This window comes from Berghia stephanieae, chromosome 9 (genome assembly GCF_034508935.2).
Source record: "Berghia stephanieae isolate SIO BIC M18660-M18661 chromosome 9, UCSD_Bste_1.3, whole genome shotgun sequence".
In the NCBI taxonomy this organism is placed as follows: Eukaryota; Metazoa; Mollusca; class Gastropoda; order Nudibranchia; family Aeolidiidae; genus Berghia; species Berghia stephanieae.
In genome coordinates, this window is record NC_088368.1 from 21949858 (window position 1) to 21974954 (window position 25097).

At 33.4% G+C, this 25097-nt stretch overlaps 1 protein-coding gene across 1 annotated transcript; it reads left to right on the top strand.

Annotated features, from left to right (window-relative positions):
* The first annotated feature begins 3185 nt into the window (after nucleotides 1–3185).
* LOC144979856 (zinc finger MYND domain-containing protein 19-like) lies at nucleotides 3186–14314 on the top strand. The gene is made up of 6 exons (XM_078927074.1): nucleotides 3186–3836; nucleotides 4187–4246; nucleotides 4648–4754; nucleotides 6690–6930; nucleotides 9333–9393; nucleotides 10874–14314. The coding sequence occupies exons 1-6, from the start codon at nucleotides 3777–3779 to the stop codon at nucleotides 11089–11091; spliced, it is 747 nt and encodes a 248-aa protein (XP_078783200.1). The 5' UTR covers nucleotides 3186–3776; the 3' UTR covers nucleotides 11092–14314.
* Nucleotides 14315–25097: the final 10783 nt, after the last annotated feature.

Sequence of the window (25097 nt, forward strand, 5' to 3'; positions counted from 1 at the left end):
ATATATATATATATATATATATATATATATATATATATATATATATGACCGAAGCATCTTTGCCCCACCAATGTAAATAGGCTAGAACCGCCACTGATGACAAGTATCAGTATCAGTTCCATAGTCAAAATAAGACAAACAAAAACAAAGTTTATTTAATCTTAGGCTTTCGCCAATACTTCATACAATACAATTAAGACAAAATAATGTTACCAATTTCTCCTCATGCATTCGTTAGACTATAACAATAACGACCGTGTTATCTTTACTCTTTACCCAACCAACCCCGAGCTTCCCGCCTCTTCATCGCGAACAACTTCTTATGTATGTAGTAGCTTCAGGACGGGCAAGTACGGAATCTGCCCACCCTTCCTTATTTCCTCTATAACTTAGTTAGAATTCAACTCTCTCCTTTCTCAGAAGAGTATTTCTCGTATACTAATTCAATTGTTGAGAAAACCAAAATGGTGGTTGTATTTTATATATTTATTTAGTCGTGACTTTTGAATAAAAGTGTTTTGTTTTATTAGACGGAATACAATAGAAAATTACATTGTTTTGCAAAATTATTTTGTCTGGCAATAAAAATACAGCGGTAATTAATTTAAGAATTAAAAAAAAAGAACTAACAAATTAATTTGTTAAAAAAAACAAAAAAAAAAAACAACCCCAAAACAACAACAACAACAAAAAACAAATAAGAAAACAGTTTAAATAAATGAGTTTTGAGAAGCACTAAAGAAAACGAGAAAAAAAGAAAAGTTTAAATGGATAAACAAATATATAAAAACAACACAAATTAATACTAAATTGATATAAAATTAGTAAATTAATAAATTTAATTCAATACTGGAACATTCCCAAAGTCATTACATCAATGGTACCAGCACAAGTAAGGCAATAAATAAGAAAAAGTTCGTTTGCCAAAATCTCTATTTAGTTTTCACTGGTTAATAAGGTGGGCTCATTTGAATTAGCCCGACCTAGTACTGGAGAGGCCAGACAGCAAAAATCGGAGTTAGTTCACCGTCAGGCGACGTGACGATGAGATGACGATGTGGGCGGAGTGGAGTGGTTGGGGGGGGGGGGGGGTGATAAAAAAAGAACAGGAGCGTATCCTGGTTTATGCATTACGTGATGCATGGTGATTCTCAATCTATCAAAAATACACACAAATTGATTTCAGTACGAAGTATAAAGTTTAAGTAGTAACTTTTGAAATTATCTAATTTAAATTTGATTATTTCAGACCTGGTAATACAGCATATAACTTGAAAAAAACAGGCTGGTATTTGCCCACCCTGCCCATTATTACCAGCCGTCCCTGCTTGTCATATCAGACCTGCCTACTTGAAATAGGAAAATAAAAATCGTAGTTTTCAGGGCTAATAAAATCGTAGATATTTTAACTACCCTTTAAAAAAATGACCGGAATTTCGTCTGTTTTGATAGATATCAAATTTTTAAAAACGAGAAAAATGATTGGAAACGTAATAATGATGGTGATGGTGGTAGTGATAGTGGTAGCGGTGGTGGTAGTAGTAATGATGGTGGTGGTAGTAATGATGATGGTAATATTATTATTGTTATTATTATTATTATCATCATCATTATTATTATTATTATTATTATTATTATTATTATTATTATTATTATTATTATTATTATTATTTATATTATTGTTATTATTATTATTATTATCATTATTATTATTATTATTATTATTATTATTATATTATTATTATTATTATTATTATTATTATTATTATTATTATTATTATTATTATATTGTACGTATTGGTGGTATTACTATTGTTGTATTTTTTTGTGGTTATTAATGGTATCAGTTTATTGTTTGGTTCCATTTACCATTTTTTTTCCACTTTCATGTATGTGGTCATCAAATTGTATGATTTATTGTCGAAAGCCTAAGATTGAATAAACTTTGTAATATCGTATGGTAACCATCATTGTCGACGACATCGTCGTTGTCATCATAATCATCATTATCATCAATCATCATCATCATCATCTTCTTCTTCATTAACAACAACAACAACAACAACAACAACAACAATATTAACAACAAGTACTACAATAGCAATAAAAACAATATCAACATCATCATAAAATTTCCGTCATCGTCTCCACAACTATCATTCTAACCAACAGCATCACCAAAACCACTACCATAATTACATCCTCCTCCACCACACACCACCACCGCTACCACTATTCCAACCACTACCACCACCGGCACAGTCATTCTAATCATCAAGACAGCAGTGAAATGCAATTTGAGCTCTGAATGAAACTCGAGTCATATCGCTGTTGTTGCTTCTCGATTAAAACTTTAAGGTTACTACATACTACTGAAAACCAGTAATGTAACAGAAATATTTATCTCGCCGTTGAGGGATTAAAGCAAATCTTTAATTTTTCGAGTGAACGAAATGGACTTGTATTGTCAAGGGTTGTCGCATTATGTCTCGTCGCTTTATTTTTTAGTTGTATTCTCTTTCGTGATTCATTTTTGATTACGTTTGGAATAATTAAAATCTACTGGTATTGTCATTTCATTGTAAATGTGATATTTGTGGTTGAAATATTATTTTTTAAAGGTGAAAAAAATAATAATTTAAAAAAATTAATTAAAAAATAAATAAATAAATAAATAACTTTTAAAAAAATGAAAAGATAAATCAAAAAATAAATAAATAAATAAATAAATAAAAAAAACAATAAAAAAATAAATTAAAATATATATATATATATATATATATATATATATATATATATATATATATATATATATATATATATATATATATATATATATGACCGAAGCATCTTTGCCCCACCAATGTAAATAGGCTAGAACCGCCACTGAGAGTGAATAAGTGCCTGGATATGATCAGTGACGGATATTGCAAGAGAAAAATTGTATAAGTAGCCGATAATGCAGCCGTTTCATGTATTCTTCAAGTGGGAATAGATGAGGTGTTATCAAGCGCTTGGAACACATTTTTTTAAAGAATGACAAAGACAATCTGTGGACTGGGACTACATTTCATTTCTCTGTTTGAAACTGAACATCCGGTTTCAATAACCACTTCGCTCAAGATTACATTCTTGCACTGCACTCTCAAAGTCCATTTCGATGTGTGCTGTATAGTGTGTAGTTCGTACGAAGGCCGGCAACTCTGATAACCACCTGCCATTTCTTTCTTTATCTGAAGAGAGTAGGCCCTAGAGAGTTGAGCGATGCCGACTGAGGGAACGGGAATGTTTAAAAATTGTAATTGAACCTTTTGACTTAGATATAAAAATGATCAAAGTTATAATTTGTGATCAATGATTTTGACTAATTCAGGTTAATCCATTGTTAGGTCTGATGTTGCTCTCACCGAACCAAAATTCAAACACTCACTCAAGCATCTCAAGTTGAGATTCAGAGGAGATCAGATCCTGCACAGCTGTAACCACCCATCGACACACTCACACCGTTAACAAAGACAGTTAGGACAAGGACAAGGACCACGTTCTTTAAGGTTTGACACGACCAGTACCTTGCTTTTACGGTAGAATCTAAAACAATTCAACCAGTAGAGTATCAGCATCGCCATTAAAAAAAAAAGAACTGAAGTTTTGTCTTTTTTATTCGTGGTGAGGACAGTGGAATTGAAGCTTGTGTGATCGTTTTTCTCGAAGTCCAAAACATCACACTTTGAAACGGGATTGTTGCTATTAGTCTTAGGGTCAAATTCAAATGTACCATGGATGAAATTGATGGTATGAGGATTGGAGTCCTTAGACTCGGTCGAATGGGAGGGAAGGTAAGCTACTATATTACTATACACAAAAGTATACATCCTAATTAAAATTAAAAACTCTTAATACTAATACCACTACTGGTCATAAGTGGTAGTGATCATCTAATTTAAATTCGGTAGACAGATAGATAGATAAATAGATAGATAGAGAGAGAGAGAGAGAGAGAGAAAATTTTGTTATTACTATTTAGAGTTAGAGAATAGAACAACTGACAACACTATCATCTTTTTGTAGACCTAGAACTATTGACATTGATTCCTTGCTGTCAAATAAAGTATTACGACTCCAGTGATTACTTATAATAAATATTCTAGATAATGCATAGTCTGTTCATGATTATTTTCTTTTTCAGGCAAAATACTCACTAATAGATGAGAGGGACATAAGTATAGTTCAACAATACAACGTTCGGGTAAGCATTTGGAATTGGAAGTAAATCTTATTTGTTGTGTTGGGACTTGTAATTGTAACACATAATAATGATGATCCAGTTAAAATGTTGTTATTTATATTTTTTTAAATGTCATAAAGGCTGTCAAAAAGAACATAGTTAAACAGTCTGTCCCTCTGTCCTGTTCACAAATCATCACTATTTTTCCACATATACTGTGATTTGCATGCATTGTCAGGAAGTTCTTTAAGAATGATAATGATGATTATTATTTTATTATTATTATGATGATTGTTATTTTATTATAATACATTATTATTATTATTATTATTATTATTATTATTATTATTATTATTATTATTATTATTATTATTATTATTATTTTTATTACTATTATGATGAATTTATTTGATATTTTAAAGGCAAGGATGGATGCAGATGAGAATGGTATTGGTGCCTACATCTATGTTGTTCTTTCCAAACTTGGAGGTGACAAGAATGAGGAAACGCACCTTCAGGATATTCTATGGTATGAGATGTGTTTTATTTGTAATTTATACAAAGTTGAATAATCTGATGATTGAATAAATTCACAATGCTTATCCCAGACCATGAGAGTTTTAGGATATAGTGCTTAAGTGCGGCTATGTGGTCTTGTGGTATGACACTCACTTTCGGATCGGAAGGTCCTGGGTTCGAGCCTCGCGCTCAGCGCATAGTTGAGTCCTTGGAAAAGGCTTTACTCACTTTCTCTCACCGTACTCAGGTGTAAAAATGAGTACCTGGCCGTTAACAGCGTTGTCTTTGTCCGAAAAATTGTAATATCGCCTAACAGGCGGCATGTCCCCTCCTACATGTTAAATGTTGCTGTTGACCAGGGACCCCTTGTAAAGCGCTTTGAGCACATTTAGTGGATATTGCGCTATATAAAGCTCAATGTATTATTATTACTTAAGTCAATGGCTATGGTCCACCAAGTTAAATCCAAATGGGTCAAAAAGAGATTTGATTTTTAGTGATTTTAAAATTCCTTTTCACATGACCTTGAAATGTCGGCTATGTGGTCTAGTACTATGACACGCTTACGGATCGGACGGTCCCGGGGTCGAGCCTCGCTCAGCACATAGTTGAGTCCTTGGAAAAAGCTCTTTACTCACATTCTCTCACTGTACTCAGGTGTAAAATGAGTATCTGACCGTTAGCAGCATCGTCTCTGTCCGAAAAAAATATAATATCTCCTAACAGGCCTGTCTCATCCTACATGTTAAGTGATGCTGTTGGTCAGGGACCCCTTGTAAAGCACTTTGAGCACTTTTAATGGTTATTGCTCTATATAAAAGCTCATTCTTTATTCTTATTTTTATTTTAGATGTCCATGGCTATGTATCATATCATACAGTCCTATCATAGGACTAGGAAGAATTAACAAAGGCAGGCTGGCAATTAGAACGAAAAGTTGTAGAACAAAGTTTTTCCATTAAAAATAATCATAATTTCTTTGGAAAAGTCAGTATTTGAGGCATTCCAAGGGGAGGGGGGAGCAGTGTTGTGGAAAATATGTGGGATGTTGTTAAATTTTTTATCTATAGTGTGAATTAGACGTCCGCTTGTTTTTGTGAGATTCATGTTAGAAGGCTTGTTCTTTTCTTTCAGATTAGGGATAATGCAATTGCTATTATAAGTTTAAAGGGACAATGATGATAGTGTTTGATTTTTATCAATGTTTTCATGTGTCCTATTGTGTCCTGTGGATAATCATAATAACATCTCTTAATTTTCATAAAATGCCATGACACAATTAAGAGATCCTTCATTAAAGAAGAGAAAAAAAATAGTAAGTTAGGTTCAAGATATAGGTTAAAGCTAAATACTACAAATGAAGCATGCCCATGGGTGCCAGTTTTCCGGTTCATGCCGGAATTCCGGTTTCGCGATATCTCGAAGTCAAATACCTCTGGTTTCAGTGTTTTGAGTAAAAGAACATAATAGCACCTCCCCTAGAGAGAGACAACTGCACTGTGAGTATTTCACTATGTATTATATAAGTTGGTTTTAAAATCAAATTAATTTCCTCATTGTGTCAATATGTTTGCTGTGTAATCATTTAATAATGGTATAAAAACGGTTATGAAATAAGAGTAAAGTTAAGGCCTCATTTTCAGGTTTGGCAAAGTGTTGAGATTTTAGTTTCAGGTTTCAGCACTTCTTCCTGCTGGCACCCATGAGCATGCCCCCCCCCCCCCCCCCCCCCCCCCCCCACCCCACCCCATGCTTTCCTCTTGTCCTTAGAATGAGACAACAGTTTAATGAAAGAGTGATAAACCTGTCTTGGAGTAGAGAGTACAATAAAGTACACTTTTAAACAATTTTGTGATGCTTTTCTTCTCTGATGTCTCAGTGTGTGTTATTCTTTCTCTATTTTTTCTATATTATAATCACACAAAATTCTCTGTTTTGTCAAAAGGGAACATCACCGAGGAGGCATTGCACCAGGTTTTTACGTTGTTCATAAGAATAGAATCACAGTAGACAATCGACTGGAGAACCTGGAGCTGGTGACCATGAATGAGAAGAGGGCCAGGCATTTATCCATGCTGGAGGAGAAGTCTGAGTCGGCCTCAGGCCAGTCCCATGCTAAGATGAATCGGGAGAACAGTCTGTATTGGTGCATGATTAGCCAGCTGCTGGCAAACCCAGCAGAAGCAGTGAGTCATAATTATTTGTTGCCTTCTTTTTATCTTGATTCTGCTCTCAAGGTCAACCCTCAACTGTTGGGCATTGAATTCACATATACATAGCACTGTATAACAATGTGAAATTGAATGCAAGCTTCACAAGCTTCAATTTGATATATGAAAACAGATAAAACGGACATTTCAGGTTTCCCCTTTATCAACAAAACAGGATGAATGAAAAACTACAGACGATTGATATAATGTGGAAGTGGCGTTGTTTCGATGAATAAACAAAAACATTGATGGGCAGGAAATAGTATGCTCCTTTGTAAGGAAGCACGAATTAATAATAGAACATTATATATTATATTAAATTGAAGCTTACATTCAATTTCATATTGCTATTTATTTCTTCAAGCTTCGAGCAGCAACATTTACATATACATAGCAGCCAACTGTCCCGATTTGGCAATCTGGCGAAAATAAAAAGATTTTGAGAAAAGAAATAAATTTTTATATATAAGTATAAGGAAATGACTCTGGCATGTTTTAGGATTATAAATAAAAAAAAAAAAATTCCCTTTATTCATCCCAAAGGGGAAATTTGCCTCTAGGGTCTATTCCAATGGAAGACTTGGAATAATCCAGGCGTCAACAGCAGTGCAGCGCCGCAAATTGAGCTAGGGCGAGGTGGCTTGCTCAAGGCCACACAATGTAGCGGCAGGTAATTGAACTCGGTATCTTTCGGGTACGAAGCAAAGACCGTAACGCTGGGCCACGCTATGATTTATATCACTAACAAATTAAAACAAGTAACAAACAAATAGAGAGTAAAGCTCTAAATCTAGATTGTAGGTTATAAATAGTCCAAACATACTGACATTTTTTGGTGATGACAGTTGTGCGCTTTAAGGTATCTCGTTTTATGCCTGAGTACGGTGAGAGAATGTGAGTAGTAAAGAGCCTTTTCCAAGGACTCAACTATGCACCAATCCCAAGACCTTCCGATCCGAAAGCGAGTGTCATACCACAAGACCACATAGCCACACAAGCAACAAGTGTATATTCTATACATATCATAGTTTAGCAAAATGAGCTCTACAACGTAGTGTCAAGTTTTCATAGTTCAGTGCTGATGATTTTTTCTCGGGTCGTCGGAAATCTGGGATTTTGGAGTCAGAGGAGGAATTTTCTCCTTTTGAAAAATGACATTCCCCCAATCAAATGTACTGGCAGCTAGTTTAACATCTCAATTGCTCTAAAAGTGCAGAAAAAATAGGGCTTAAAAAGGCAATTGTTCAAAATTTTCCTCCTTTTTCACTTTTTTGTCACCTTCTGCAGAGATAGTTAAAACAAATATAGATTTTAAAATTTTGTGATGTACAAATGAGAATGAGAAAATTTTTGGTTGCATTCGTTACGAATGTAACGATTTTCTTATCGTTAGTAAGGAGAGAGTTAATCAATAAAAGTATATGTGTGACCTATGACCTCCATCAGGTGTTGTGTTTGGGTGGACCAGATGCAAAGAAGTGAAATTAAAGTAAAAACAAAAGGCAGTCCTTCAGAGCCACAAGGCTTATGGAACCCAAGTTTATCCCAGTTTCTATTGTATGAAAATAGCAATTGCTTGCTACCTTTTGGATAGGATGCTAGTGCTTTCCACCAGATGTGACAGACCCAGTTACCCAATCACTGCTAGGTGGACCAGGGGGTTTGACAAAAATCTGGACATCACCCATGATTTATCTTGGTCCTTTTGCATGTGAAGCGGGTGCTTTACCAACTGAGGGATCGGGGGCCCCAGATTTTAAGTAAAAAGCAATCCTAATTTTTAAAGGCTTAATTCTTTTTTTACTGGCATCGTGGACTGGCAGTTGTTGTTTCATTGAATTTCTGATGTGTAGATTTCCTAGTTTATTAATAATAAAAGTGCTTACAATGACTAATAAACCATGTTGTTGTAAGAGCTTTCAGTCAAACGTTTAATTTTTGTTCAAATATTGACATGTTCATGGGTGCAAGAGTGCCGGCTACAGCCGGCCTGCCGGCCGATTGGATTACCGAAAAAAAACGTCGTCAGCTTTTTGCGATTTGGATTTGATTGATTTTTGTTTTATTTCTGTTTTTGTATATTTTAAAATTGTGCAACTTGTGACAAGAAACTTAACAAATTACTGCATTATAACCTTTGGATTACACATACAACAATTGTGGACTACTATTATGAAGACGAGATGCTGAGAACAAGACCTCAAATGACGAGGTAATCTTGCAGGCTTTTTCAGATTATATGTCTGGTCATAAGTAGACTTGCAGGCTTTTTGAGGTCCAGTTGCTTGCACCCATGCATATTCATAATCAATTTGTATTTTTCCCCCCCCCCCCCCCCAACTCCTATCTCCTATACCACCAATGACTTGAATGACCAGGCCCACTACTATGGACCTTCCACGAGATGGTTGAATCCCACCAGTAACCCTCCACAGATCCGTGAGTTTCATTTTCATTTTAAATAGAGATCTGGATCGGTCTTATGTCTATGGAAATTCCAATAGCATACCTGCCAAATCTTACGAATTTTTCGTAATTTTACGAATTTTAGACAAATTTCATGGCCAAATACGAAATTTTTTGGAAAATTACGAATTTTTAATTCTTAGTAATACTTTAATAATAATAATGATAATAATAATAATAATCATAATAATAATAAGAAAAACAAATACTACTCCAACTACTACTATTACTACTACTATAATAATAAGAAAAACAACTACTACTAGTACTATTACTACTACTATAGTAATAATGATAATAATAATAATAATAATAATAATAATAATAATAATAATAATAATAATATTGTAGTTGGTCGTGCTCAATTTCAGAAATTACGAATTTCCTTGTCAAATTACTAAAAATTGACATAAAAATTACTAAATTTTAAGTTTTCAATTTGGCATGTATGCAATAGGTTAATATCAACTTGTATCTGTGGCTGATCTATAGTATGTAAAAGTTAGTTTAAAAAAATATATATTTTAAAAAGGCAAGCAATCTTGAGCACATACGGTGACTGGAATAGTGATATTGATTACAGTTATAATGATAATGATGATAATATTTACTTACTATCCAGTGTCATACTCATTGGCATTGGCTGCCCACACTCTCTGGTGACAAATGTCTGCCCATTCCTATTATAATGATAGCATTTAAGTGTGTTCCTCTTAGGGGGGATCCTATGCTTGTGTCTGGATGAGACTTTTTGATGATCTCAAACTAAGTACGTTGCTGGGTATGCTCTTGGAATCTACATCTGTTCCCTATTTGAACCAATTCCCCTTTGTCTTACTTTTCCTTGGGTGCTTTAATTCTAAATCCAGAAGACTATCCTATTTTCTTCATTTTTACGTGTGCTGATATGACCTAGATGTGTTGCAAGCACTGTAAAGTAAAACCCTTAAAAACAAACAAATGAACAACATTCCTCGCTTTATGTCCATGTTTATGTCAATTTATTAAATTAATATATAAGGTGTTGCTATTGGTTCTTGGTTGTATATTTTTACATGTTTGTACATTTGCATATATATATATACATTGTCGCCATAGATTCTCAACTTTGTGATTATACATTTTTATGCATGCCACGTCTGTAAATGAATTTCCATTTTTTTTTATGAATAAAGTATATATTATTATTATTATTATTATTATTATTATTATTATTATTATTATTATTATTATTATTATTATTATTATTATTATTATTATTATTATTATTGTTATTATTATTGTTATTTATTATTATTATTATTATTATTATTATTATTATTATTATTATTATTATTATTGTTATTGTTATTATTATTATTATTATTATTATTATTATTATTATTATTATTATTATTATTATTATTATTATTATTATTATTATTATATTTATTGTTTACTTTTTACCAACCAGCTGAGCCTTACATCCTGTACTACGAGTGCCACTTTCCTCCTTGCACACGGATGGAAAGATTTATCAGGGAATTCAGCATCTGCGGCAATTGTCAGCGTGTGAGGTATTGTGGGCCGGTCTGCCAAGAACGGGATTGGCATCATCACAAGAGGTTCTGCAGCAATAGCAGGGAAGGAGAACAAAAGTATTATTCCAGGGAGTCTAGTCCGGAGCGATAACGTTGAAATCATCTCTAGTCCTTTATAGTGATAATATATATATATTTTTAAAAGAATGAAAAAAAGAATTGAATGTGAATGATGAAGACGTGTGCTCGAGTTTTCAAGTAGTGGATGTGATGATGAGTCTTGACGTTGATAGTTTTGTGGACATGTGTTTATTTGTTTCACTGGTGGTGTGAATTTTACCATCCATCCATGCATTTATTTATCAATCCATTTATCCATATTCTATCCATCTATCCACTCATCCATCGACGCATAGTTTTAGTTTTTGTATATTATTTAACCGTAATTATCCATTCATTCATATTTAGTTATTTTATCCAACCATGTGACCATCATTCCATTTTATAGTTTAATTCATCGGTGCAATCATCCATCCCCATTCATTATGGGTTTGTTTTTTTTCTACCCCTTCATCACTCCATCCAGTCACATACCAAAAGGTGTTCTTTGATCTGATATATATCGTAAATTTGTATTAAAAAAAAAAAAACACTTTTGCCTACAGTAATGATGATCGACTACTAGATTGGTAGATAATTCATCAAGAGATGTGTACACACTTCTTATATATTGTAATGGACGTAATCAACATGCTGACAATAGTCCTGGTGGCATAGATGATGATCATATTTATTTTCGTTGGTTTTTGTACAAGGCAAAATGAAGTTAGAATAACATTGCTATTTATGTGGCCTTGGTGAAAAAGATCAACAGGAAGTGTCCTGATTTTTAAAAAACATTATAATAAGATTAAAATGCCCATTGTTCATCCTCTAGGGGAAATTTGTCCAAAGGATATATTTCAAGGGAAAACAGATGTAAACCAGACATCTCCCGCAAAGGGCGAATCACTCAAGGATATGCAGCACAGTGTGTATCGACCCTGGTACCCCCGGGTCTTGAATCAAATACCCATCTGTTGTGCCAGACCACTGAGACACATCCTCTTGTAATTGTTTTAAAGTGCGTTTCTTTTCCATTTTCGAAATTAATCATTTAGGGAATAGTGATAAAAATCATTTGTGGCAGAACAATAATTTGTGATTTTAAAATTAAAATTGTTTATTTTTTTTTTCATTTAGCCAGAAATACAATTTCTGTTTATTTATTTATTTTTAAAAATGTTTGTTTATACTCGAAATATTCAAATATTTTGGTTTTATCTGATTTGTTTAAAAAAAAATATATTTGAATTATGATGTTCAATGACACTCTCATTTCAAGTCTTAATATAGCCGTGTTATTAATCTCCTTGTGTTGTTATTACACATCAATCAATAGGGTCTCTGATTTTATACATAATGTAAAGATAGAGATTTGATTATGTATATATGTACTGTTTATAAGTATTTATTTTGTCACCATGATGTAAACATTCCTTTATATATTTTATAATGGATCCATACTAAAATGTTTAACATTGCGTTGAGGGAACGTCGTGTTTGTGCTTGTGATTATATTTCTCTCATTGATGAGGACCTGCTTTTGTCCATTAATGATTTGAAACGATATTTCTTGAATGTGTTGAATTTTGAATAGACCAATCGTAATTTATTTGCATGAACTATTGTTAATTTTGATGATATGAATATGGTAATGAAAGTTTTTAGAATAATGAGTAGTTTAGGCATTTGTATGTAATAGAAATCTGGATAAAACAGTGTCGCATGGTGATTTTTTTTTTTTCTCCTTTTGTTGCCCATAACCAATTTTTAATTGACTTACTTTAAACCATAGCCAAGTAAGGGTTTTTGATTTTGTTTTGTTTTGTTTTATTTGTAGTTTGTTCTTTTTAATGCGGGTGGGGGGGTGGGGGGGGGGGGGGGAAAGGCATATTTTTTGGTGTTTTTCTTTTTTGTTTGTTTACCAGACGCCAAGGCATACCCACTTCTCAGTGGTTGAAACTGAGGGGCAATGAAAATGTTCTCCTTTTTGATGTATTTTTTGTGTATGTGTGAGAGTTGATGGATGAAACACGGTATTAGTGCAATAATTTTATTTATGTATTTATATTTGGAATGATTTCCTTAATTGATGTTTTTTTTGTTTGTATTGTGGCTGTTTACTCAATGGTATATAATCATCTATTATTATTATTCTAATCATTTTTTGCATTTCTTTTCTATTTTTGTATTTATTCCAATGTTTTATAAACAAACATCTTGTCACAATCCATTGATTATATTCCAATTTTTGAAGAAAAATGAGGTTGCGCCATAAGGTAGGGTTTTGGGGGTTTTTTTTTTTGTCGACACATTCCACGCAACAAAACAATACTAAGTTTTTCTGAGAATCTATGGACATAGTTCTTTTTTCATCAATTTCTCGTATTTGAATCATGAAAAATCATCCACAAAATGAGGGTTTTGTAACAAGCTTCGAGCTGTAAAGTCAGAGAAACTGATGAAAATTAAGTCTTTTTTTTGTTTTTGTAGTTTTTGAAAATAAGTTATTATTTTAAAATTTTTGTTTTGTTTTGTTATTTAAAAAATATTTTTGTTGTTGTTGAGCGATACAAAAACCAACCTTTTGCACAACCTCTATAGTGATGCAATCTGGACGTGTGACTTCAAGGTTATCCCCACTATAGATGGAATTACTTTTTGGATTTCATTGTAATTGATTGAACAAGTCTTCACCTTTCATGGGCGGCTGATTGCATTTTGTGTTGTTAGGGCGGACAAACCTGAAGATGATGATTCTATTCCGCCGGGCAGGGAGGTACATATTGTGTCTTCTATCCCCTTATATCTGTTTTCCAACATGCTTTCTGTCTTTGTTTTGGAATGAGATTACTTGGTTTTGTCCTGGCACAGGCCGGAATCCTAGCTGGTAGGGAAACAGTCAAATGCATAGTTATTGTTTTGGGAGATGATATTTTTTCCCTTGTAAATCATCTCTCTGTTATGTATTATTATTTTTATTTTGAATGTATTATGTAGGCATTTGAGTGTGTTCCTCTTTGTTGGATTTTGTGCTTGTGTCTGGATGAGACTTGTAGGTGATTTCAAACTAAGTACATTGGTGGTATGCTCTTGGAATCTACATCTGATCCCTATTTGTTCTCAATTCCCCTTTGTCTTACTTTTTCTTGGGTGCTTTAATTGTAATACTAGAACTTTTTACTATCCCATTTTCTTCCTTTTTACTGGCGCTGATATAACCTAAATGTGTTGCAAGCGCCGTAAGACCCTTAAAAACAAAAAAAAACAAATTCTATTCCGCAATCTTTATTTTTGCGGTACTGAAACAAGCGAAATATTTTGCAAGTGGACACTGATGACCTAAATGTGTTGCAAGTGCCGTAAAACCCTTAAAATAAAAAACAAACCTATTTGAATCAGCCCCCTTTGTCTTACTTTTTCTTTTGTGTTTTTACTTGTTTTTTGACTGTCCCATTTTCTTCCTTTTTAATGGCGCTGATAAGACGTAAATGTGTTGCAAGCACAGAAAAACGCTTCAAAACAACTAAACCAAATATGTACAGATTTTTTAATTAGTTGCATGTAAGTTATTGTGGGCCAATCACCCTTTTGACTGAATTTGAAGTACTAGTTCAATTGCTCAACTCACTGTCCACTGTCAGTCACACAGTAAAGGTGCTAGATGAAGACGTACAGAAGCGTGTTTAAAAATTGTTTTTATGAATAGATGATAATGTGATGATTGCTTTTGCTTAATTTCCAATGTGTAAACTGGATGCCCAAGATTGATATCTTGACGTGATTACATGTCATTAATGGAAACAACCATTTACAGTGGACTCCGGATAAGACGATGCCCAGGGGAACCGAGAAAAAAATCGACTTATCCGAAAATCAACTTAACCGGAGTGTAACCAAATGAGCAAAAACTCATTTGAACAAAGCAAACCAATCTAGAATAAGTATGTCCCTTCATATCGCGCTGTCTCTGTAGTGGTCATGAGAGGCTCCTACCCCCAATAGTCCCATAGAGGAATCAGAATACATAAAAATCGGAATTTGAGATTTAAAAAGCGGAATCAACTTACTGTTATTGAGTATGACATACTTTGCAACAGAAAATGTAATAGACAATCCAAAAGTACTCAAATGATTAAAAATAAAAAATGTGTAAAAATGTACAGATTGTGTAAAGACTGAGAATGGGGTCAAATAATAATAGAGAACACACAGGTCCTGGCCGTCTGAGAGCAAAGCATTGAATGGATGGATTTAACCTTGTCAGGACCATCTCCTCCCCCCCCCCCCCCCCCCCCCCCCCCCCCCATACACCTAATCAAGCAAACGCGCGTGCCGGTACACACACACACACACACACACACACACACACGGACACCGGGCTAAAATTAAATAGGGAAAGAAGCTGACCGTACTCAAATAATATTATTACCGATTGAAGCCAACATATAATATTACCAAGGTCATTGACCTCACGAATTGGAGTCACAATAATAATAATAATAATACTTCGGTCAACCCCCCTCCGAAACATATAATATTATCCGACATCAGCAGCACACACTTTGAAGAGACTAATCAGACATACAAAATGTGTGTTGATTGACCATAGGAGATGACCAAATAAGCCATAGCTCACTTTTTTTTCGCTAGAGATTTTTAAAATTTTTTTTCCTCGATGAGTATGCCTTGAATGTGGAATGTATACCAATTAAGTGAAATTATTCCGCCAAAAGCGGAAGGGTAGGAGCCTCAAGGTCATGCTTCTTGTAAATCGTCGAGACAGAAATAGCTGGTATGCCAATTTCCTATGCATCGAATCTTCCTTTTCCGCGATAGGTTTGCCATTGTAGTTGTAGACTTGACTTGAATTCCTCTTGATAAAATTGATACTAATTAAGAGGGCCATTACATAGGATGGCCTGGGATTAAAACCAAAAAAATCTTGAACTTGAAGTTGCGACAATGTAAAATTTGAGATGGAGAAATTAAAGTTATTCAATACTGCTCATGTACATTGAACACGGACGTCAGGCAAAGCACATACATCACATCGATGTGCGCCAATCGTTCACGGATATTCTTAACCACTTAAAATTCTTACTGGTAGCTTTTTTAACCAATGGAAATACTTGTTTATTTGTGATTTTTTTTTGTAGTCGAGTGATAAGAACATCGACTTAAGCGACATCGACTTATGTGGAGTTTGTTTTTTTTTACTAATGTTATATAGGAAGAAGGGGGAGGGACCAAGAAAAAAAATCGACTTGGGTAAAAATTGACTTAGGCAACGTCGACGTATCCAGAGTGCACTGTATAATAAAAATGTTTTTTTTTTTGTTTGTTCATTTTTTATATTTATATATATAATCTTTGCAAAAATGCTATACTATAATGTTATTTTTTTCCTTTTCCTTTTCTCCTGACAATTCATAAACATTTATTTGTTATTTTGCATGGTTCTTAAAAAGTCATAAATTTATTGAAAAAGTATGCGTCTAATCCAGTCATCATATCTCGATACGACTTTACTCGATGTTTCACTTTTGTACAGATTTTATGTTCCTGTGAGTTTAAACTATCTCATGATCTTGAGTACAATCATAATAGTTTCTAAAAATGGAAATTTTTTATCGTATTTTTGTCTTTACAGAGTCCTTGTTGCTTTGAATCGTTATTTTATTTTTTATATAGGGAACGAGATTAGCGGAGGAGTAGCGTCCCTTGATTGGACGTCACCCATAGTCTGTGACTTCACCGGCGGAAAAGTTATTAGAGAGAGAACGTCATGTTGGTTTTGCGCATGCGTCTCTTGTCCTCGAGACATGACGTTCTCTCTCTGATAACTTTTCCGCCGGTGACGTCACAGACTATGGGTGACGTCCAATCAAAGGACGCTACTCTTCCGCCAATCTCATTCCCTAATAATTGCATGTACCAATCTTACATCTTAGTCAAATTGTGCTACCCTTTTTGTTTTTATTTTATACAATGATTTTCACTAAGTCCCATTTTTATACCTTGACACTCCTAGTCTTGTCAGCCATATCTATCTATACAAACCATTTTCCATGCCCTTCATTATTTATATTTGCTTTTATTGTTTGTTTTGTTTTGTATTTTCTCGTGTTATCGACGATAAATGAATTTTGCTTTAACTTTCGTTTTCAACTACTTCAATTTAAAGGAAACCATTTCTTTAATTTTCAGTTTTTTGTTTTGTTTTGTGTTTTTTAATTTAGCTCTTGACTAACCCCGGCTTGTCCTGGGTGGGGTTCCTGATTTCCCATAGTGGACAGGGGGGGTACATATTGTGTCTTCTATCCCCCTATATCTGTTTTCCAACATGCTTTCTGTCTTTGTCTTGGAATGAGAATATCTCACATGGCCTTGAACTTCTAAAAGAGAAAGAGGTCAAGAAACAACCACAAACTTATTATCTTCTCAACATAATTTCAAGCTTCATTGATTTTTCATTTTTTAAAAATTCCTGAAAGCTTCCGGATCTATTTTGTTTGCAATTTACAATTTATTGTACATTTACATTCCAGTCACTAAAGTTCAGCATTCATTAAAAATCGGTAATCAGAAGGTCTCAGGTCTTAGGTTCAATCCCCAGTCGAGGTCGACTTATTTTTTGGGATGTTTTTATTTCTTGTATTTTTCTTTCTTGCTTTGTCTGGCACCTTTCATACACACTTGTTCAGTTCTTTACTTTTAACATTCATTCCCTTCTTAATTTGTTAATTCTTTTTTTCCCAATTGGAAAATCGTTTATTGGACCAATCATGCGTTTCTTTGGCTTTGATAACACGATTAAATTTTCAGTTTACCTGAAATGAAATAATGTCTTTTTTTTTTTTCAATTCAGAGCCCTTCCATTACATACTCAAATGTCTATGGATTATTCTAGCATGATTGAATTTTAGATTCATGATATTTTCAAAATTTGTTAAGCGACCAGAATTGTGCGTTAACTCAAAACTCTCCAATTGATAAACAAGATGTTATCATTCATCTCTGATGCTAGAGATACAATACATGACCTAAATTCATGTTTGAATGCAATAATGAAAATGTTGCTGCTTGAAGCTTGAAGGAAAAAATAACAATAAGTATTGGACTGAAAGCTTCAATTTATTAGATGAAGACAGATACTGTTGTTTTAGTCCACAGTATCTGTCTTCGTTTAGTAAATTGAAGCTTACACTTCAATACTTATCGTTATTTAAAAAAAATTTTTTTGGTTTAAATGCAACAAAATCAGTGGAATCCACACACAGTCAACACTCTTAAAGTCAACTTCTGTTTAAAGTCAACACCACTTGTTGGTCCCAAATTTTCTCTTCTTTTTCTCTAAGTGAGTTCCATTGATGATTGATAAAGTCGACCTGGCTTAAAGCTAACCAAGTTTTCTGGTACGGCACTGTTGGCTTTTTCAGGATTTCATTGTACGACAAACTTTGGCTTGATAGAATCAGCAATCAGTGTTATTTATTTGAAATCTTATTCAAAAGTTCAAAGGTCGTATTGCCTGAAGTACAAGAAAATCATTACAAATCTTTTGATTGTTTCTTAACAATTGGAATCCCTGTGAGTTTATAAATTTTTTATTTTTTTTTCAAACATACTCGTCTTTAAACACCACCTTTGATTTTTAAAGTGAGGATGTGTAAAAGTATTGTAAATTCCATCTAATTCTAATCACTGATGTAAAAAGATTTTGGTTTGAGATTTACATTCCCTCTTCTTACCATTCCTGACATACACGTATATTTTAAAGGAACAAAGAATTCATTTTTTAAAAAAAAAAGTAATTGTGGCGATCAAGCTAGTTTTGACAACATCATTTTCCCATTGTGAGTCGTTAATTTCAGGTCTGTAAATTTAGATTTTATTTTTTATCTTTAATAAAAGAGACCCTCTGTATTTTATAAGAATCTTTTTGTAAATTAAAGAAAATATGAATTCCTGAAAATGTCTTTTTGAAAATAGAAAGAAAAAGCTCGTCATATTTAACTTTTTATAAATAATTTTAAAATGTCCAGATTCAATCTTTTTAAAATAGTGTTACTGATGATTATTTTATCATGAGATTAATTTTATGCTCTTATAATTTGTGAATGTGACTTTGACATAAAGCATAAGTATTCATTTGTATGATATTTTATTTAAACTTTTATAATCATTTCATCAATTATTTATAAAAAAAGAATAGAATTTTAATTTGTTTGTAAAAAGATTGTCAATCAAAATCAAAGGATTTTAATCTTCTCCAAACGATCAAAGTCATTGCATTGTTTTAGCCATTCTGATCATATTGCTGTTTTCTTATCGACATACCATTTTATTAACTTTGGTTGACATAGTTAATTGTCAGTATATTACTGGGTGGGGATCCTGACCTCCCATAGCGGGCAGGGAGGTACATACTGTGTCTTCTATCTCCTTATATCTGTTTTCCAACATTCTTTCTGTCTTTGTCTTGGAATGAGGTTACTTGGTTTTGTCCTGGCCCTTTCCGGAGTCCTGGCTGGGAGAGAAACAGTCAAATGCATAATTATTGTTTTGGGAGATGATATTTTTTTCCTTGTAAATCATCTCTCTGTTATGCATTGTATTATGTTTAGTTTGCATATTATATTATATGATTGGTAAGCATTTGAGTGTATTCCTCTTAGTTGGGACCTGTGCTTGTGTCTGGGTGAGACTTTTAGGTGATTTCAAATTAAGTACATTGGTGGTATGCTCTTGGAATCTACATCTGATCCCTATTTGTTCCCAGTTCCCCTTTGTCTTACTTTCTCTTGGGTGATTTAATTGTAATTCTAGAACTTTTTACTATCCCATTTTCTTCCTTTTTACTGGCGCTGATATAACCTAAATGTGTTGCAAGCGCCGTAAAACCCTTAAAAACAAAAAAACAAAAACAATCAGTATATTAATTTACTCTCTGAGTTTTAGTTCTAGAGAACAGACCTGCCCATTATTACAAAATAATTGGTAGAATTCTGAAATTTTGGCTCCAGTTTTAGAACTTCACGAGCATCTATAAGTCATTTAAGATAAAGAACTGAACAAGTTTGTATGAAAGGTTCGAGACAAATCAAGAAAGAAAAATACAAGGAAAAAAAACCATCTCAACATAATCAGTCGACCTCGACTGGGTATCGAATCTCAGACCTTCTGATTACCGGTAATCGAGGTCAACTGTTTTTTTTTTTTTTTTGGGGGGGGGGGGGGGGGGGGGGGGTGATGTTCTTTTTTTCTTGTATTTTTCTTTCTTGCTTTGTCTGGCACCTTTCATACACACTTTTTCAGATCTTTATCTTACACTCGTGCCTGCTCCAGTGTTTCTTAATTTGATGTCATTAAAACTCATTGAAAATGAAAGTTGATGCCAGACTATATCATTTTAAGGATTTTGAAATGTTGCTTATTTCTAGAGTGAGGATAAATTGTTGATTTTACAATTGAACTATAGCGACTAATTCTCATCTCCTAAAACTACGAATTTTTACATTTTTTTAGAAGGTAGATCTGCATGTTTGCTGTTTTATTACCATACAATTTATGGGGTTGTTTTAGTCAATTTTTTTTTAACTTTGGTTGGCGTAATCGTCAATATATAATTAGTTCTAAAGAAGGAATGATGACGGAATTAATAGGATGTTCTATCTCAGTGCCATCTTCATGCAATGATCAGTCATCTCTATAGTAATTTATTAATTCCAGCATTTTGATACAATATACGCACATACCTTGTTTGCCGTCTGTATTATTATTTAACTATCATTATCACTGTGTACTTATTTACTAGTCTAATCATTGCGTAGAGTGGAATTTCTGATTCCCCATAGGGCAAGTTGTACAGTGGCCACTGTGCTATTCCTTCAACCCCCCCTGATTGTTTATCCTTTCCATTTGTCTTTGATGTATGGGATGGGGTCTTTTGACCTCTCATGGTGGACAGGAGGTCACTTGCTGTGTCTTCTATCCCCCTATATTTGTTTTCCAACTTGCTTTCTGTCTTTGTGTCTTGGAATGAGATTACTTAGTTTTGTCCTCACCCTGGCCGGGGTCCTTGGCTGGAAGGAGGGAAACAGTCAAATTTTATAGTTATAGTTTTGGGAGATGTTGTTTTTTCCCTTGTAAATCATCTCTTTATTATGTAGTGTCATAATTTTGTTTTGAATATATAATGATCTGTAAGTGCAAACATTTTAATGTATTCCTTTTAGTCGGATCCTGTGCTTATGTCCGGATGAGACTTTAAAGTGATCTCAAACTAAGTACTTTCTGGATGGGGATCCTGATCTCTCATAGTGGGCAGGGGGGTCCATACTGTGTCTTCTATCCCCTTATATCTGTTTTCCAACATGCTTTCTGTCTTTGTCTTGGAATGAGATTACTTGGTTTTGTCCTGGCCCTGCCGGAGTCCTAGCTGAGAGGGAAACAGTCAAATGCATAGTTATTGTTTTGGGAGATGATATTTTTTTCCTTGTAAATCATCTCTCTGTTATGTATTATTATTTTTATTTTTAATGTATAATGTAAGCATTTGAGTGTGTTCCTCTTTGTTGGATTTTGTGCTTGTGTCCGGATGAGACTTGTAGGTGATCTCAGACTAAGTACATTGGTGGTATGCTCTTGGAATCTACATCTGATCCCTATTTGTTCTCAATTTCCCTTTGTCTTACTTTTTCTTGGGTGCTTTAATTGTAATTCTAGAACTTTTTATTATCCCATTTTCTTCCTTTTTACTGGCGCTGATATAACCTAAATGTGTTGCAAGCGCCGTAAAACCCTTAAAAACAAAAACACAACAAACTAAGTACTTTGATAGCATGCTCTTGGAATCGGAATCTACACTTGTTCCCTATTTGAACCATCCCCCTTTGTCATACTTTTTTCCGTGTGCTTTTAATCGTAAATCTATATATATATATTTTTTTACCTTTCCATTTTCATCCTTTTTACTGGCGCTTAAACGACCTAGATGTTTTGCAAGCATCATAAAAGCTTTAAAAACAGGGTGGAATTCCCTCTGGTCCACAACTTTGCTATGTCTTCAGCCCCTTTTGGTTGTTTATCCTTTCCTTGTGTTTTTGCTGGGTGAGGTTCCTGACCTCCCATAGTGGGCAGGGAGGTACATACTGTCTTCTATCCCTATATATCTATTTTCCAACATGCTTTCTGTCTTTGTCTTGGAATGAGATTACTTGGTTTTGTCCTCGACGGCTACCCTAGCTGAGAGGGAAATGTCAAATGTATATGTAGTTATTGTGTTGGGAGATGATATTCTTTTTTCTTTGTAAATCATCTCTCTGCTGTGCACTGTATATTATTCTTGCTTTACAAAAATAATATGGTTTGTAAACATAATTTGAGTGTATTCCTCTTAGTTGGAACCTGTGCTTGTGTCAGGATGAGACATTTAGGTGATCTAAAACTACGTACAATGATAGTGTGCTCTTGGAATCTTCATCTTTTCCCTATTTGAACAAATTCCCATTTGTCTTCGTTTTTTATTGTTTACTTTGTCATTCTGGAACTTTTTTACTATCCCATTTTCCTCCTTTTTACTGGCGCTGATGTGACCTTAATGATAATGTGTTGCAAGAACGTAAAATCCTTAAATACATTTTTTTTAAAAAATTGCTCCAAGCTCAAAAGTGTGTCAGTGTCTGTGTCAGGCTAGTAAATAAGCACAGGACTTGGTTTCTACTAACAAAGTGATTATTTCATTCATGTCTTACTAACAACATGACCACCACTAACCAACTCAAACAAAAATCTGTTGTATTTCAATAAATATATTATAAATTATTGACTTCCAGACTTCTTGGTTATTTTATTTCTTACAGTTTTCTGTGCTTCAGTTAGAAAGATCTGAAAAATGTGTCAGGTGATATTATAACTTTTTCTGACACGGTGAGAAAAGTAGAGGAAAGAGCCTTCTCTAAGGACTCAACTATGCGCCGCTCAGAATGGATCTCAAACCCTGGATCTTCCAACCCAAAGGCGAGTGTCATACCGTTAGAGTTATACCACATAACTACACAATAGATTATCATAACACTACACAGTGGTATGGGGGCTACTGTAAGCTAAATCAGTCGGGGGGGGGGGGGTGTTTCTTTGTTGTTTTTTGTTATGTCTTGTTTAATTATTAAACAAAGAAAGAGTAATCACATGAAGTAAGCTTGAAGAAAATGCATTTATTATTAGTTCGATGAAAATGATAAACGATCAATTTTTTAGTACAATCTACTGTTTGTAAAAATAATAAACATTCAAATAAAAAGTTAGTGGTAAATTCATAGAATATTACACTGAATACACAATACATTTCATACGTATAAATAATAAATTGCAATGAATCAAAATAACGTATAAAAATCCCCAATAACATTCTTACTTCTCACTCCCTTTCTTACAATCAAGCAATGCCATTACTTTTTAATGCAAGAAAGTTACATTGTCACATTTTTTATAACAATTTTTGCCTGAAAACTTTTTCTTCAAATATTGATCAATTATGATATTAACTGGCATGGCAGTGTTTTGCATCGACTGCGGCCGCAAATAATCGCAAAATATCACTGATTTGCATTGGGGCCGCAAAATCTGCAAATTTTTTTTGCAAATTTCCGAGATTTTGCTAAGAAAAAAAATAATAATAATAATAATAATAATATTTTTAAAAGGTGAATATTTTTTCTTTGAATTTGATAGCTCATGTATACGTGAAAGATAATTAATCAAGAGCAGTTTCTTTTTTAGTATCCAATTTTCTTCTTTTTTTTTACAGGCGCTGATATGACCTTACATTTGTTGGAAGCGACATGAATCCCTTAAAAACAAACAAATACCTTTCCCTTTCATGAAATAAGTATGGGTTTTTAGGAAAATTGATCGCAAATTTTTGAAATTTCTTTTCAAATTTTGCTGTTTTTAGCTTGCAAAATATGAGATTTTTATTTGGGCAAAAAACCGCCATGTCAGTATTAAAGTCTCAACTCTGAGGCTTCTAACAATTTTGAGACTTTGATTATTATATATATATATATATATATATATATATATATATATATATATATATATATATATATATATATATATATATATATATATATATATATATATATATATTAATCAACCAATATATGAAGTAAAAATGTTGTGGCAAAAATGAGAAAAAAAAATATTTTGTTGGAGTAAAACTACAACAATCTTGTAAATTCTTTCATTACGTACTGACAATGGCATATGGGACTGTTAAAGTTACCAAACACTTACACTTATAGGTCGAGCGGTGCCATATTTTAAACAAGAAGATGGTTTGTCACTCAACAAATGATAGATCTAGGGTTCATTTGTGGTTACACCAAGCACACTAGAAAAAGTAAGACAAATTGGACCTGATAAAACAGAGAACAGAGAAGATATATCTATATAAGTATAAGATAAACATTCTATCCGTATGCCCGTCAAGGCTGAAACTTCAAAAGCACAACTTGTGGACATTGAATTTAACTATGGAAACAATCAAATGGTTACAATGTACACATCGAGAATGTTTTTATATTTAAAAAAAATAATTTTCCTACTTTAGTATGCAAAGCAATTTTTTTTTCAGAACCGAAAAATATGCTTAAGGTTTTGGTTGTTTTGTTTTTAATACGTAGTAGTTTTAGTCGTTTAATAATGTCTGCCAAACAAATGGGTTATTCAAGCTCCAGGAGAAATAAGACGACTGTCTTGAAAGTGTAAATAATATCATAAACTAGGGTTAGAAAAGTAAGGATTGCACATGCACATTATACCAAAACAAACGTGCTCATACTCATGTCTACAAGCAGTGATGGAGAATGACAAAATGTTAGTTTATTCAAATGAATCAATGGATGATCACAAAGGAAAATTGTTTGTTTTGTTTTTGTTTTTAAGGGTTTTACGGCACTTGCAACACATTTAGGTCATATCAGCGCCAGTAAAAAGGAAGAAAATAAGATAGTAAAAAGTTATAGAAATACAATTAAAGTGGCCAAG